This window comes from Lemur catta, chromosome 2, assembly GCF_020740605.2.
Source record: "Lemur catta isolate mLemCat1 chromosome 2, mLemCat1.pri, whole genome shotgun sequence".
In the NCBI taxonomy this organism is placed as follows: domain Eukaryota; kingdom Metazoa; phylum Chordata; class Mammalia; order Primates; family Lemuridae; genus Lemur; species Lemur catta.
The window spans coordinates 139761290-139777094 of record NC_059129.1 but is presented as its reverse complement, the minus strand read 5'-3'; the positions used below and the strand labels follow the sequence as shown (position 1 = coordinate 139777094).

General features: G+C 45.5%; 2 protein-coding genes across 4 annotated transcripts in view; one reads left to right on the top strand and one right to left on the bottom strand.

Annotated features, from left to right (window-relative positions):
* The first annotated feature begins 205 nt into the window (after positions 1-205).
* DYNLT1 (dynein light chain Tctex-type 1) lies at positions 206-6260 on the top strand. Of its 2 annotated transcripts, XM_045544645.1 has the most exons (5): positions 206-305; positions 2933-2974; positions 4820-4943; positions 5486-5563; positions 5820-6260. In XM_045544645.1, exons 1-5 carry the CDS (start codon positions 279-281, stop codon positions 5888-5890), a joined length of 342 nt encoding a protein of 113 aa, XP_045400601.1. In that variant the 5' UTR covers positions 206-278; the 3' UTR covers positions 5891-6260. The 2 variants fall into 2 exon arrangements, with proteins under 2 accessions (XP_045400601.1, XP_045400602.1); XM_045544646.1 differs by lacking the exon at positions 5820-6260 and having other exon boundaries at positions 5506-5561.
* A 697-nt stretch (positions 6261-6957) lies between these two features.
* TMEM181 (transmembrane protein 181) overlaps positions 6958-15805 on the bottom strand; it is a 47443-nt gene continuing 38595 nt past the window's right edge. For both annotated transcript variants that reach the window (XM_045544644.1, XM_045544643.1), the window contains exons 14-17: positions 13286-13368; positions 12009-12098; positions 10714-10780; positions 6958-10337 (exon numbers count right to left, since the gene is read on the bottom strand). In XM_045544644.1, coding sequence (XP_045400600.1) covers positions 10259-10337; positions 10714-10780; positions 12009-12098; positions 13286-13368 — 319 coding nt within the window. In that variant the 3' untranslated portion in view covers positions 6958-10258. The remainder of the gene's footprint in view (positions 10338-10713; positions 10781-12008; positions 12099-13285; positions 13369-15805) is intronic.

Here is a 15805-nt window from a genome sequence, read left to right as displayed (position 1 = left end):
TGGCTTTTGTGCACGTTTTGTTTTAGTCGCCGCGGTTTAGAGTTGCCTGGCAACCCTCACGGGCTCCCAAGGAGACCACCACCTCCCCGGGGACGCCCGGTGACTACTCCGGGTTACCTGCCCCGCCCTGCGCCGCTGGGGCGCCGAGCTGGCCGCGGGGCGATTAGGGGCGTGGCCTGTGCTGGGCGTGGCCGGCGGGCTCAGGAGAAGGGCGGGGCCTGAGTGCGCCTGCGCGATCCGCTCTACCCAGGGAGGCGGAGGCGACGCACTGAGGAAAGATGGAAGACTACCAGGCTGCCGAAGAGGTAACGCCCGCTCGGCGACGGGAAGGGTGGAGGCCGAGAGTTCTGGGCGCGGATGGACACGCGGTCCTGCCCGGGAAGCCCTGGCTGCCCTCGTCCCTCGGCCGGAGGCTCCGGAGCGCCGGCGCCCGGCCCGCCCCGGCATCGCCACCGTTGCCTCCTCGGGGAGGGCCCCGCGGGCGGCGGGAAGGGGACCCGGACTCCGTCCTGGGCGGGGCGGCCGAAAGCGGTTCTCTGCGAGAGCGCCTGAGTCCGCAGCGCGGGGCGTCTTTCCCCCGGGCCGGGGTCGGCCTCGCCCCGCGGCCGGCAGCGGAGGACGCCGGGAGGATGACATCACTCCCGCCCCTACTCCGACGTGCAGACCCCCGGCCCCAGCCCGCAGAGCTGCCCCGCGCCGGTGGTGGGGAGACCGAGGCCTGGACGCCTAGCGCGGGAGGGCGGAGTGACGCGCGCGTCCCAGGCCCCTCGGTCACGGCGGACGCCCAGGCTGCCCGCCCGGGGGGAATGCGCGGCAGGGGCCCGCCTTTGTCTCTGTCCCGCACCTTGTTCGCCCACCGAGGCCACCGCGAATGAGTAGTACATTTCGCTTCAGTTCGAGACGTCAGCAGGGTAGCCCATTCTTGTGGGGAAAAAATAGTGTCTTACGCCTCAATGAAGAAGTAGGGTAAAGCACACAATCGTGTGCCGGAGAAGCTACTCATCCTAACGGTGGCTGTTGGACGGCCCGCCTTCCAGCCAGCAGGGAGTAGGGCTGATGGACGCTGCTATTAGACAATCCTCACTCACTTCAGAGAGAATCCTGTTATGCAGTCTGTCAAAAAAACTATAGATAAATTTGGTAAAGTCTCCTATCATACCATTTTTGAAATTTAGTTTCAGCAGGAGTGTTTTGAGGGAAAATAAAACTAAGGCTTAAGGACTGATTTCCTAGAGTTTCAGTCTTGGTCTGATTTCCTAATTAGTACAAACTTTACATGACAGTGTCATAATCAGTGCTTGAATGCTCATAGCAACCAAGTGAATGATGATGAGACAAGGTTTAGGAGCAGCTAGCAGCTAGCACTTCCCCATAAACTAATATAATACTGGAAAATGGCTTGTATAATGGTAATATTGAGTAAAACCTTTTAAAAAAGGAAATGACTATGCAAGAGAACATCCTTAATACAGCATTCTAATTCTGGCTCTCACAAATAGGGTGGCTAAGTGGTTTTATTTTTCTGGATCTCAACTGCATGTCTATAAAATGAAAAGGCTGAACAGAGTGATCTGTATTTTACACTAGATGTAAACCCTGGGAGGTTGAGACCATGACTCTTGTAGTGGGCAGGTCCTCCTGCCAGCCTCTCAACTAAGCTTTTTCTGCATATCTAAGTCCATGTAGATTCCTGGGCCTTTGTAACTCTACTCTCAACTCATTTCATAGAAGCTGAAACTGTCCACTGGATTCCATACAACTGCTCTAAAGACTTTCCACTAAAAGTTCTTTAAAATGTCCCTCAACCTTTTTGATACTTTAAGTATGTGGAAAGTTAAACAGGGACTTTCCTTTGTGATTTAGTCACTTGGAAGGATCCTTTAAACTTCCAGAAATGATTTAATCTCTAAGATACTACAAATTTTCATTAATTCTGTGAATTGGTTTTCTTTCCAAATATGACTTCTGAGTATAGCAAGTGAGGTGGCTTCGGGCAGTCAGCTCTTGATCCTCCTGAAGAGAAAGGGGGACTGCCAGAACAAGGCCAGCCTACAGTGGGCAGGAGCCGGGCAAGGAGGAAAACTCACTGTCACAGCAGGGCTCTGCCTTTCCTCCACCAGTGCACTGCTGACTGCAGGCCCAGGGGCTGTCCTCTCAAAGGCATGTCCAGAGCTAAGTACCTTTCCTGGGACTCGGCTGTAACTTGAAACGCTTTCCATGTCAAGAGCACACTGGCAGGCAAGTAAGTGCCTGACGTTATTTTCAGGATGACCTTGTACACATTCAAATCTACCATATGTAGAAAGGAAAGGAAGGAAACTATACTCCTGGAAAACTAGACTATTGCAGGCAGCCCACCTCCCCAGTCATCTGACACTGGTGGAGAACTGCTGTGCTAGCAGCTGGTTATTAGTCCTGTAATCAGACTTTAGAAAAGAAAAAATTTACCTAGAAATAGTATAATCATTGTAATTTTATGACGAATGGTGGCTAAAAAAGAAACAGAAAAACCACAAAAAAACCCTTTTTAAGTTTCAGCCCCCTAATCAGTTTACATCAGGAAAGAGAGAATTACATTTTTTAATTGGATTGCTTAAGCAGCTTCAGTTAATTTATACAAAAGTAACTCTTTAAGATTCTCTATTGGTGAATGATCCTAGCAGCCAGTTGAAATGGAATGGCAGACTGAATTGTAGTTTAAAGTGAAGTCTTAAATTGTGGTATGATTAAAACAAAAAACCTTTAAATTGTATACATGTATTCTGGTCCCTGGTTTCTGAGGACTCATTGTACCTAAGTTGAACAGTCTCATTAGATTATCTCTAAGGTCTTCATTTCTAAATTATGTTCATTACTTAAATTTGCACGTCTCAATGCAGTGAAAGCAAATCTTTTAAATAAATCAAACTTAACTAAATTTTCTTCCTTACAGACTGTTTTTGTTGTGGATGAAGTGAGCAACATTGTAAAAGAGGTAAGAGGAAAAATGCCTGCTTTTTAAGTGTTTGATTAATGGCTTATGTGAGAGAAAATAATGTGTTTTAAATACTATCTTGGAATTGTTTCAACTGAGCCTGTGTGTTTTGGCATTTCAAATAACAGTTTTTACTTCAGTGAATATTTAGAAAAGAATTATTCCCATATTACGTAAAATATATATTTTAAATCAAACAGAATTTTATATAGATAGCATTATCACTTAATGTCATCACGGCTTGATTCTGTAACCTTTAGGCATAAAAGACACATGGCATACAAATAAATGTTTCCAGTATTTAACGTAGAGTGAGTAGAAGAAAACTGAATGATCAACTTCCAGTTATTCAGGACCTGTTGATCCAGTTTGGGGCCTGCTCAGTTATTTTTCTTACATTCCTAAACACACTTTATTGTTATCAATCACAGTACCTCCCATAAATGATGAGGAGGATGAGAGACAAAAGGGATATTTTTCATTCATTCATTCATTCCAAAAATACATATTGAGGGAGCACGTAGCGGCCTGGTGAGCAAAACAGACATGGTCCTCACCCTCCTGGAGTTTACAGTGTGGGGGACAGACACTTAACAAATAATCACTGCAAAACGTCAGCTTGCATTTGCTGTGTGGCACTGCGAGAGCATTTAAAGGGGAAATTTGACCCACTGAGTGAGTCTGGAGACATTCAGAGCTGAAATCTGAAGAATGAGCAGGAGTAGGGTTAACGCAGCAAACCTCTGAGGGGGGTGTGAGGTACGTGTGAGGAAGTAAAGGGAGTTGGCACGGGGAGCCAGGGGAGCCTGGGAGGAATGAAGCCAGGAGGGTTTACCTAGTCAGTTTCCCTGCCTTCCTTGGGTAAGATTGAGGACATATATTGAAGCTGTCTGCTAAAAGAAAGTCATTAGATGATCTGAAGTTTAAGTTCTCCATATGTAATTTAGAATTGGCTGTAATGGAAATTACTGACGAACGCTAGATAAAGAAACACAACCTATTTTTGTGAACAGTATCCAAAAGCAAAATGATTTTTTGCACTATTCAGCATCAGGCATGATTTTCTGGTTGCTTTGCAGGGTCTGTAACCGTTTGCTTTTCATTGTTTTTCTAAATGGACAGTGTTTCATGTGGAACACAGTAGGGAGCAGGAAGGTGGGTGAATCATACCAGAACTGTGAAAAGTGGAGTTGGTTTGTTGGAAAGTCTGGTTCAACTTGGTCGTTTTCTGCATTATCTTTGACTTGGTGACCAGGCAGCATTTCCAGCTTACATGGAAACAGGAGGTGACACTGCAGTGTTATTTTAACCTTGTACCACTGGCTTCAACAGCTTCAACAGAAAAATGTTTATGTGCTAACATATTCCTAGAAAATGCTAAATTAAAAAGTATTTTTGAATGTACAATTGTTTGGATAGGTTTGTATGTTTTCAGTTGTATAAATAACCAATAAAAGTTCATCTTAGTATTAGTATAAGGTAGTATTAGATAAAAGTATCTAATTTTTTTAAAGAAAGAAATAGGGAAAGTAAAATATCTAGCCTCAGGGGAAAAAATGTGTTATCTGTAAGAATTAATAGCAGCAGTGAAAATTAAATCCAGTTATTAGGTCAAAACATTTAAATAATTTGACAGACTATACAATTATCAATTTTTAAAACAAATGTAGAACTTATTTAAATGAAATATAACTATCAAAAGGTTGTATTTGCAAAGGAGTCCTCATGATTAAAAATAAATGCACATTTCACGTAAATTTCATTTCATCAGTTCTTCAGGTCAGTTACTAACTGGGAGGCGTCTGAGTGCCTTCCATTCACTGTGACCCCTTTGTGCTTTCCCAGGCTATAGAAAGTGCGATCGGCGGTAACGCTTACCAACACAGCAAAGTCAACCAGTGGACCACAAACGTAGTAGAACAAACTTTAAGCCAACTTACCAAGCTGGGAAAACCATTTAAATACATTGGTAATGGATTTTTGTTTCTGGTATATTTTGGTGGTGGTTCTTTAAATACCGACCAGAGTGTGTCCAGTGCCAGAAAAGATGGCTAACATGGCAATTCGGTTCCTCACCTCAAAGGAAGTTCCTAATGGGAGTAGGTTACTTACCATACACTTGGCCCTTTTGGCTGTTGGTACAATCGCAGCCACCCAGGATTTTACAAGATTTCCAGTCAGATGCTTTTAGAACAAGTGGTAAAGGAAGGGAAGGGTCCCCGACTTAGGATGGTTTGACTTGCAATTTTTCGACTTTATGATGGGTTTATCAGGATATTAGTTGCATTTTCACCTTATATTTTTGATTTACGATGGGTTTATTGGGACATAACGCCATTGTAAGTCAAGGAGCATCTGTACTTTGTCACTATGGTAGGACATGGCAATCTACTCCCATACTTTTTAACATGAACATCAACCATGTGACCCACATATATATGCAAAAAGTGAGCAAAACAACATCCATGTTGCCAAGTGGATTTCTGTAATAAAAGTTTGTTTTAATTTAAGTGACCTGTGTAATTATGCAGAAGAATGGAGCTGGACTACACACAGCAAGTTCCTGCTTCTGGGACAGCTCTACTGATGGTATGGTTTCCAAACATTGTGTTTGTAACATCAGTCAAGTGCATTTTCCCTGAAAGTTTTCAAGTACCTTCTTGGACCATGCTAAGAGAGGTGTTTTTATTAGTCACCTTTTAAAACCTTTTATTATAGAGACTTGCCAACCTTTTTCATGTGCCGTAAAGAGGTTGGTACTTGAGTGTTGGCCTTAGTGTGAGAAATCAGAACGTCAAGTTCCCCAGTTTTCCTCATTTAAATGCTGCTCTGTCGTCCTCCCCAGGGAGCTGTACCGTGCGATGGGAGAACAAGACCATGTACTGCATTGTCAGCGCCTTTGGACTGTCCATTTGACCTCCTCGTCCAGCCTGTGACCTTTTGCCTCTGTCTCAACGTTTCTTTTCCATATTCTAACCACCAACCATGAATTCAAATGAACACTTTTCTCATTCTCTTTAAGTGTTTTGTGGCACTCTCAAAATATAGAGAAAAAAAACCAAATGACTGCACTGTTACATGAACTGTACACCGTCAGTCAAATGAATAATTTGCAGTGCGTCGTAGTCTGAAGCCTGTATTGCCACTTGTCTTAACTCTGAATATTTCTTTTCAAAGGTGCTAAAAACTGAAATCTGCTAATGTGAAACTTGCTCTACTCTCTGAAATGATTCAAATACACTAATTTTCCATACTTTATACTTTTGTTAGAATAAATTATTCAGATTTAAAGTCTGTTGTGTTCTTCATGGTCTACATAGTATCACATGAATTCTCCATATTTAGTTAGTGACTTCAGCATCTATAAAAGAAAAGTTCTGCTTTGGTCCTCTCCAACATGATGAATTACTCATTTCACCGGTGGGACCAGGATCCCGACAGCTCTGCTAGGTTCTGGTTAGATTCCTACCCCTGGGCATCATACCCGTCATTCTTACGCTCCCTCTTCTAGAGGCTAAGGGGTGGCAGTGGGTGGGCAGCAAGCCAATTACTGTTCCTTTAGCCAGAGAGCTCTAACTTACTCTTGGCCCAAAGCTGTAACACCACAACTTTAATCCCGTGTTCTGTTTTTCAGGAGCAATTGCAAACTGTTCTAGTATTTTACAAAATGCTTTCACAATCATTCATTTTGTGTCCGCAGCAATTATGTAGTTACTTAAAATCAGAAAATGTGTTTAAATCAGTCTGACAACCTCCAAAGTCACACATCCAGGTAAGTAGGGAGGTGGGCCCCAAACCCTGGTCTTATCTTCATCCTCAGCTCTTCCCCAGGCCATGCAGACATGGCAACAGAGACACTCCTTGTCTACTTGCCGAAATGAAAAAAGCCCTGCTCTTGTCTCTTAAAGACCTTTTATCAGACACTCATGTCTGAAAGGCCAAATTAACTCCACACACAAAGAGCAAACAAGTCAAGATACATATAAGAACTGAATATTAAAAATTTATTAACATTTACCAGGAAGGTAGTGTCAGAATGAAGCCATTCCCAAAACGTGAGTTTGCCGTAAATATTTATTCACTTTTGCCTGACTGATTACAGTGACCACTCTGCTCAGGCACCACTGTGTTCCACTGACACAGTCCCACAGTTAAATACAGAGCTCTACCTTCCCTTCTGAGCTTAAAGTTTAGTGTTTTATTTTACAAATATGTACAGTCTTTTTGTAAAAAGGCAGTTTTCAGTAGCAGAAAATCCTTCTGTTTCATAGTATGGTGGTATAGTTACCAGTATATCTAACACATCAAATCAAAATAGCATAACAAGATGTCACAGACAAAAGCAACTTCCCTTTGGCCTGGGAAGAAGATTTCTGTCTTTTTTTTAAAAGTCTAACCTCTAAGGCAACTGGTTTCTAAAACCCTCAAAATACAAATTCACTTTAGTGTTTTAAGTCTAGTCATTACTAAATGTTCATAGAGACTTCTCTTTTAATTATCCCTTTTATGAGCATCTGTGGTTTTCCCGTGAAAAGGATTCAGGAAATAAGTTACCACATAATATAACCTATTGAACATACTATACCTTCAGTAAATAATGAAATACTTGAAGCTGGTGACATTTGTCTTTGTAACCTGCCCATTTAGTGGGATGGGTTTACATAATGTAGCTAAACTTTTATCGCCATCTATAATTATGTACAGTAATAATTTTACAAACTCTGAATATATTTTTATATATATCCCCTTCTCTCACCTTTCCAATGGGGCTTAAGGGAGAGAAAACGGCACCACTTCACTGCTATAATGATTTAATAATAAATCAAGCGGACCTATTATCCATATGGATAATGAAGCTCTCCCTAGGGAAACAGAAACATTTCTGGTCATCTTCCAGGTTGCCCTAGACTGGACCAGTATAAAGAATATCCCAAAGATGATGTTATTCAAGCCATTACCATGAAAGAACTAAAGTCAGCCCTTTGAATTTATAATTTAAGTTTGCAAAACTTTAATCCCTTAAGAAAAACAATTCTCTTGCTAATGTCAAAAGTTTCTGGCAGACTTTTGTGTTTTAACCTAACACCTATGGCACATATTCTGCATGCTAAATGCTACGTACTCTAACCAAAGTTTTATATGGAGTATGTATTAATAATATGTTGACATTTATGATACACCAGGGAAGAGAAATTGAAAATTCATGATTTAATAAAGAACCATTTTCCTCTTTTAAGTACTTTTGTGGTACTTTTTTTGTTTCCAACTTAGTTACGAAAAGTAAATAAATAATCCCACATTTTTCATTTCATTGAGGTCATGAAGAATTAATGTATGAAGATACTAGTCATCGGTTTATATTTACACTATAGGACAAAGACAAGTTCTAAACAGTTCCATTGTGTGTATGGCTAAATGCCTCAACTATTTTACATGTACTGATAAATAACAGCATTCCAAATCATGAACAATTACTTTATAATGATTAAAACTTATACACTATATCACATATTAGAATATGTTAATCAGTACAAGACTTCATCAGTTTATAAAAAATTATAGTAGTATTAGAAGTTGTAAAATTTGGTAACAGAAAATTTTTTCAATACCTCTGAGTACACAGAATCAAAAAAAGTCATCACATATTCATTGCAAATGTAAAAATCATGTAAACCTTGAATTATTCTTGCAATAATAGTTGTTTTAATCCAAACATTCCTATTTACAAGGCTTTTAAAAACAAATGTGAATAGAATCCATATTAAAGGTACATTATCATTAAAGTTTAAATTAAAAAGAAGGATACGAAGCCATAATGAATAGTCTCTCGTGAACACCTCTAAGGTCCCAGCACTACCTAAGTGGACAGTAATTTGTAGCTCTGAATGGTCATCTGAGAGTCAATGCATAGATGAAGAGATGTAGGTACTGCTTGCAGAGCGCAACAGTTCTCTTGTGGACCTCTGTTGGCCACGATGGCATCAGTCAGGTTGGCAATAATTACATACGCTAATAGTGACAGACGTTACTATGCATGTCAAGGGGAAAGCAAAGGAGACATCTACACCAGACTTCTATGTTGAGTCCCTGACTAAAAGGAATTGCAAACCCTCCAGGGCCGTGTATGATGCCCAGATTCAGCCGTGCCAAAGACTCTTCCACAGAGCAATGCAGCTTACCTCACTCCCATGTGGTTCATGGAGGACAGGAAATGGTTTCCAAGCAAGTTACCTTCTACCCAGAGATGTTTTTCCATAAGCCATTTAAGATGTTTTACTTTCTTTTCATCTAGTTTCCAAAAGTAAAGTTAAAAAACTTTCTGGCAATAAAGAATCTATAATATTATATAAATCATTCATTTACCTTTTATTAAAAAAAATAAAGCTCTATGGGGTTTCATATTCAAGAGTTGCAGAAACTGCTATTTATTGGCATGGTAATGGCTCCCCTCCTGCCCACCCCAACCCCAGGGAAATCCTCTCACAGCCACACAGTCATGTATGTACGCGCACGGCACACACAGGCCCCTGCAAAACACTATGGCAATAAAACCTTCCTCACGGGAGCTGGTAGCTTGTTAATTATCGTAGCCTTTCCCTATTCAACTTACCAAACCCTCCTCAGAGCTCCACAACACTATTACTTCTGCTCTGGTGACAGTGAAGGGCCGGAACCCAACCACCCACCATCCCCCGGAGAAGTCACAACGTACACGCTGCACCGCAAGCTGCCGATCCTTTCAGACGCCACGCAACAAGGAAGGCCTTTCCCTCGAGGCAGCCACAGAAACAGGCTTCCCTTTGAGTTTTGAGTTTAAACGGTCAAAAAAACCCAATACCATGGGGAAGAGGAGAAAGGAAGAAAGAAGAGTGATGCCACTTGCTGTGGAGCTAGTCACAGGGGCTGCCCATGAACTTGGAATTAGTGAAGGATTTAAAAAAAAGAAAAGAAAGTACATAATTCACTCTACTGAAAACAAGGGTAATTTCCTCCTCACCACTGAAAACATGCTCTCTCTCAGCTGAAGTCTTTTAAAAAGCATTTGGCTGTTTAAACTCTTTATCCAAACCTTTCTTCCCAAATAAATGTAGCCAGCCTGACAATAAATTTGGCCCAACATTTAAATTTGCCCTCAGTTTTGGTTTTCCTTTTGAAAACATGTAAACAAATAAGGACCAGGAAATCTTTGCTCATAAGGAAAGTCTGAATAGAAGCAGGTCTGGGGAAGGTCAGGAAATGGTCACCAAAGGAAGAGGTCCAGGCGCCGTGCCGCCCGCCAGGAGCTCAGTCGCTGTCGGACTCCTCCTTGTACTTGGCCCGAATGGCTTGGCCGTTCTGCAGTGGCATTTCTTCATAGTCACTCCTGTCATAGAAGGGACCTTTGATACCACTTGACCTTTGACAGCTACTTATTTATTCTCTTCTTTCACACTGACACACCATTCTAGCAAGAACTCATTTCACAGCTCCACTCTCTATTTCCTGCTGCAGCTGGTCCTGCCCACTGCTGGCCGTCGCCCCCTCCGTCCCCAGGGCCCCCAGTCCAGAGAGAGCCGTCCTTCCTGTGCTCACCATGCCCCGTGGGGACTCAGCAAGAAGGAATATCACTAACTCTCAGCCTGAACAATGCGAACACAGGAAGCAACGAATCACGTGACACTCCCAGGTAAATGTTACACCACCCTGAAAATAATTTTAGACAAGTGGCCCATTCAGTAAGTGGCAAGACAGCGACTTACCCATAAATCACATCATCATCAGAGTCGTTCAGCATAGAAAATGCAGGATTGTCTTTCAGCTGGGACTCTGAAAACCAACAAAAGCATTTTTAGCACTTTATGTTATTAGCCTGGAGAGACAGGATGCTGTCCTGGGAAAAGGACAGGAGTCAGAAAGAGCTGGATTTAAATCCCAGATTCTATCAACCTCTGTGTGAGCCTGAACGCAACATCTCAGGAGTCTACTTCTCATCCACGGCGCGGGGCTAGCGTGGCCGGCCGGGCAGGGATGCTGTGAAGACCGAGCGAGGCGGCCTGCAGGAAAGAGCAGGCAGAACGCCAGTGCCCACGTGCACGAGAGCTGCCTCCTGCCCACACAGGCAGCAGGGGACAGAAAACAGGCCCCAGGAGCTGTGGATCTGCCCTGGCTGCCCCTGCCCAGTCCTTGGACCTGCAGCCACTTCTAGGTTCCTTCATCTGTCAAATGGGAGTAATGACACGTTTATCATCAAGTTGTGAGGCCCAAATGCAACCCTGTTCATGGAGGTGCTCTGAAAGCTTGAGCACGACCTAAAATGTCAGGGGTGGCACCACCTGTGCTCCGGGGAGCCTCGTCCTCTTCATTCCCTGTGCAAGACGGTGGTGTTTGGGGGTTTGGGGTGTTGTTTTTGTTTTGGGGGGGGTATGTTTTAGCTATCTTTTGAATGGCTACAACACTAGTAAGGATGGGGTTACATCCTGACAAACCCATCATAAGTCAAAAATATTTAAGTCGAAAATGCATTTAATACACCCAACCTACTGAACATCATAGCTTAGCCTAACCTGCCTTAAACATGCTCAGAACACTTACATTAGCCTACAGTTGGGCAAAATCATAGTATGGAATATCTCATATAATTTATTGAATATTGTATTGAAAATGAAGACAGAATGGCTGTGTGGGTGCTCAGAGGATGGTATCTCCTGAATGCATATTGCTTGCACACCTCTGTAGAATCAGATATCCTAACTGGAACCAGTGTAAGTTGGGGACTATCTATCTTCAACAGACTTTCCTTCCTAGAGCTGATGGACACACTAACGGAATAAACGCACTCATCATGTGCAGTGTTGACACCACACAGGTTCAATGTATGCTGTGCTCTGTCTAAACTTAGAACTCACCATTGAAACGTTCCTTGTCTCTCTCTGCCCACAGGGAAGCACTGGGAATGGGGGTGCCCACAGTAATGGAAAACCCAGTAAATGGGTCCTGAAGCACAGACTCCTGTGGCAGCTACCTGGACAGCAACCCAGACCCCAGGGGGGCTTACCATACAGAGCATTCTTCGACGGAGAATACACAAAGGCCAAGGTGTAGAGATAGAAGTTCAACAAGCCGTAGAAAGATAAGAACTCGGCTGGTGCTGCTAGTCAAGGGAAGGAACGCCATGTCCGGACAGAGCAGGTGGCATCTCTGGCCCCAGCCTGGACGCTCCTCCCATCAGCCGCCCTTTCTAGTGGTAACCACCAACTAGCACATGGGCGTCTATAGTTCAAGCCCACAGCCAGAGGTCACAGTAAATAACACGTGAATTGTGACCTCACATATCAGTGAGAACCTGGATCCCCCAAGACATCAGGTGGCGGTGCTCTCACCGGCACCAAGGGCAGGGCCAGATGGGATCAGGTCACACGCACAGGGCTCGAAGACCACTGGCATGTGGGGAATTCAGTTGTCCAGACACAATAACGAAATAAAGAATTGGAAACAAACTCTCAAACCAGTTGTCCCTAATCTTTTTTGGATTACACACCCATTTGAGAATCTGATAAAAGCTTAGTGTGAAATTCAGTCACAAGAAATTAAAAAATCATGCATTAATTCTAAGGACACAGAGGGTCCCGAGGCCAGAGCCCCAGATGTAAAGGATTAATGCCCTGAGCGTCCCAACCAGGGAGGAGGAGGAGAAAACACACGTAACTATCATACATCTGAACAAGGACAGGTGCCCTGGGGGGCAACAACCCTGCTCCACTGGCGTCGGCACAGTGAGAATCCAAGGGGGCCCTGGTATCTTACGAGCCCCTCCCTACACACACAGGCTCAACCTGTAATGTCACAGCCCTGTAGACACTACATCTGGATACACCTGGGTGATGGTGACAGAGAGGACGCTCAGAGCAGCCCTTTGGCCGCTTCTCAGCCCTGCTGAAGAACAGCTGGTGCCCCACTGACACCAGATGTGGGATCATGACCACACTTCATTTATCTGCACAGACGGCAGTGTAGACAGAAGGCAGGGTGGCGCGGAGAACAGCTCCAAAGCACCGGCCCACGTGGGTTTGGGTCCAGCCTCTGCCATCTGGTAACTGACTGCAGGGACCTGCTCAGCACTGCCACGTCCGGCTTCTTGCCCACAGAGGGGGGGCACAGCTGCCCCTGCCCAGGGCCAGGTGGGGCCCAAGGAGAATGCACGAGGCAGAGACAGGCCTCTGGCGACGGGGCATGAGCAGCTGACCTGCGTCCTCCTAGTCTCAAACTTGAAACGCTAACCGGTGCAAGCAGAGGGCACTCCTGGTCCCTGGGCTCTTCCAAGTCAAAGGATATAATTCTGGTAGTGCGTTGACAGTTCTGCTACGAAATTGTCTTGCAATACTTGTGCTCCAAATCTTAAATAGAGGATGACAATGCTGGAAAAAGAGAGGCAGAGACAACTTGTAAAAATATGCAAAGAAAGGATGTTGACTTTATGTGATCTGTTATATTCACACAGTGATACTTGCAGCCTATTCACTATTTCTACATGGAAACCTCTACACACACACACATACACACACATATGTGCACACAAAACCTCTGTGTCTGGTTTTCTGGCCTCAGATCTAGAAAGGCTAGACCGCTAGCCAGCTGGAGGGACAGGATCCCTTAACCCTGACAAGGACCCTACCACACTCTCTAATCGGGGCCCTGCAGCGCCCCCTCGGCATAGTCTCCTTCCTTCTCTGACTCCCTCAATGCAGGTTTCAAGACCGTCTCCAAAGCACCACCTCCCCCGCGGGAAGCCTGCTCCTTCTCAATATTAACAATCTCCCCTCCCGGGGCACAGCGACTGGCACAGTGAAGGAGGCAGCACACCTGAGGTTCAGACTCCCGCCTGCTGCTGTGGATAACAACAGAGGACTCTGATACCACCGGCCACTGCAGCACCACCAGCTCTGCCTGGCAACTCCACAGCCTCTAGCCTGTACCCGCCTTCATGGGCCGCTCCGCACACGCAGCCAGACTGTTCAATCAAGATGTAACCCAGGCCAGGTGTGGTGGCTCACACCTGTAATCCTAGCACTCTGGGAGGCCGAGGCGGGTGGATTGTTTGAGCTCAGGAGTTTGAGACCAGCCTGAGCAAGAGCGAGACCCCGTTTCTACTAAAAATAGAAAGAAATTATATGGACAGCTAAAAAATATATATATAGAAAAAATTAGCCAGGCATGGTGGTACATGCCTGTAGTCCCGGCTACTTGGGAGGCTGACGCAGGAGGATTGCTTGAGCCCAGGAGTTTGAGGTTGCTGTGAGCTAGGCTGACGCCACGGCACTCTAATCCGGGCAACAGAGTCAGACTCTGCCTCAAAAAAAACAAAAAAAAGAGGTAACGCAGATCCCTCAGCTCCCAGCTGAAGCCCTGCAGTGGTCTCCTTCACTGAGGACAAAGCCTGACTCCACACGGTGGCCTGCAGCCCACTCTGACCTCCTGCCACCCCCACCATGCCCACGGCCCCTACTCCAGGACGCCGCTGTCCCTCTGACTCGCCAGGCTCACGCCGCCCCAGGCTGCTGTCCCCACTGTTTCGTGGCCAGGAACGGCCACCCCACAGCTTTGCAGGGCTCCTCCTCAGGTCCCCAGCCAAACGTCACCCCCTCAGACCCACCTGGCTAAAGCAGCCACTTCCCTCTGCCACTGTCACATCTCCCTTTTTTGTCTTCATTAAGGCACTTAGGCTATTAGTTTACTTGTCACCAGTCTTCCTCTGTAGGGCAAATAAACGAATTCCCTCGAGACCCGCATGAAGAAAGATCACAAAACGATGACAACTTCTAAGACAGATTGTGCAGAGGTCACTGTAAGTACTGTAGCTCCCAACCTGGGGCCTGGGCAGCTCCGAGGTGAGGGGGAGGGTGTGTGTGACAGAAAGGCGCGCGGACGTGAGGGCGTGTGTGCTGGTGTACGCTGGTGTGCGCAACCGAGAGGACGTGCGTGTGAGCGCGTGTGGTGTGCGAAGTCACAGACAGTGTGCGCCAAGCACGGAACAGAGATTGCTTCAACATTCACATGCTGTTATTCTTGGTGAACTCAGATGCCGAATGAAATTCAAGTTCCCGTGGAAGTCCCGCTGCGTTCACACACGGGGGTGACGAACGGACGTGGATCCTATGGGACTCAGCACCCCCCAGGGTGGGCCCCGGAGCCGACTGGAAAGGCTGGAGAAGCCCGCGTGGCTCCCGTCACAGAAAAGGGCCAACACCCACTTATTTGCGACCCAAACAACCAAAACAGAAACATAGAAAACTAGATTTTTTTCCCCCTCCGGATTTGATTTTAAAAGAAAGAGACAAACCATAAACAACCAAACAACGATCTGGAATTTAAACAGAGAAAACACTTCCCAGGCCCATTCAGCTCCTCCACCGACAGTCCCCCAGACAGGCGCTGGCCTGCCCCAGGGAGGCCTTCGGCACAGCCTTCCCCCCTGACACACGTCTCAGTCCTCACGGGACCCACCCTCACCCCAAACCTCCCCCCACGGTGCCAGCCGTGCGTGCCGCTCAGCCGGACTCGATGCACTAACTCATGCTCAGGGTGCCCCTGGTGTGCAGCTCGTGGCATCCTAATTCACTCACGTGGGAACTGCACCTCCACACGTGGCAGGTGTCAGAGCAAGGACGGACCCCCCAGCACAGGCTAAGCGTGCTCTAGTGGACGTCCGACGTTCCCCGGGACACGGGCAACAGCAACGTGTGCTCTCGGGCCCACCGTAAGAGGCCTTCTGACCTAACGCTAGAAGTAGCCTGAAATTCACTCCACGGAGGGAGAGGACAGATATTCATGACAGTGAAATAAAAATTCAGTTTT

Excerpts from the sequence above, each read along its gene's own strand:
- DYNLT1 (XM_045544645.1), top strand. The coding sequence starts at position 279 with ATGGAAGACTACCAGGCTGCCGAAGAG. Across the intron at positions 306-2,932 it reads ACTACCAGGCTGCCGAAGAG|ACTGTTTTTGTTGTGGATGA; the intron begins GTAACGCCCGCT and ends TCTTCCTTACAG. Across the intron at positions 2,975-4,819 it reads TGAGCAACATTGTAAAAGAG|GCTATAGAAAGTGCGATCGG; the intron begins GTAAGAGGAAAA and ends GTGCTTTCCCAG.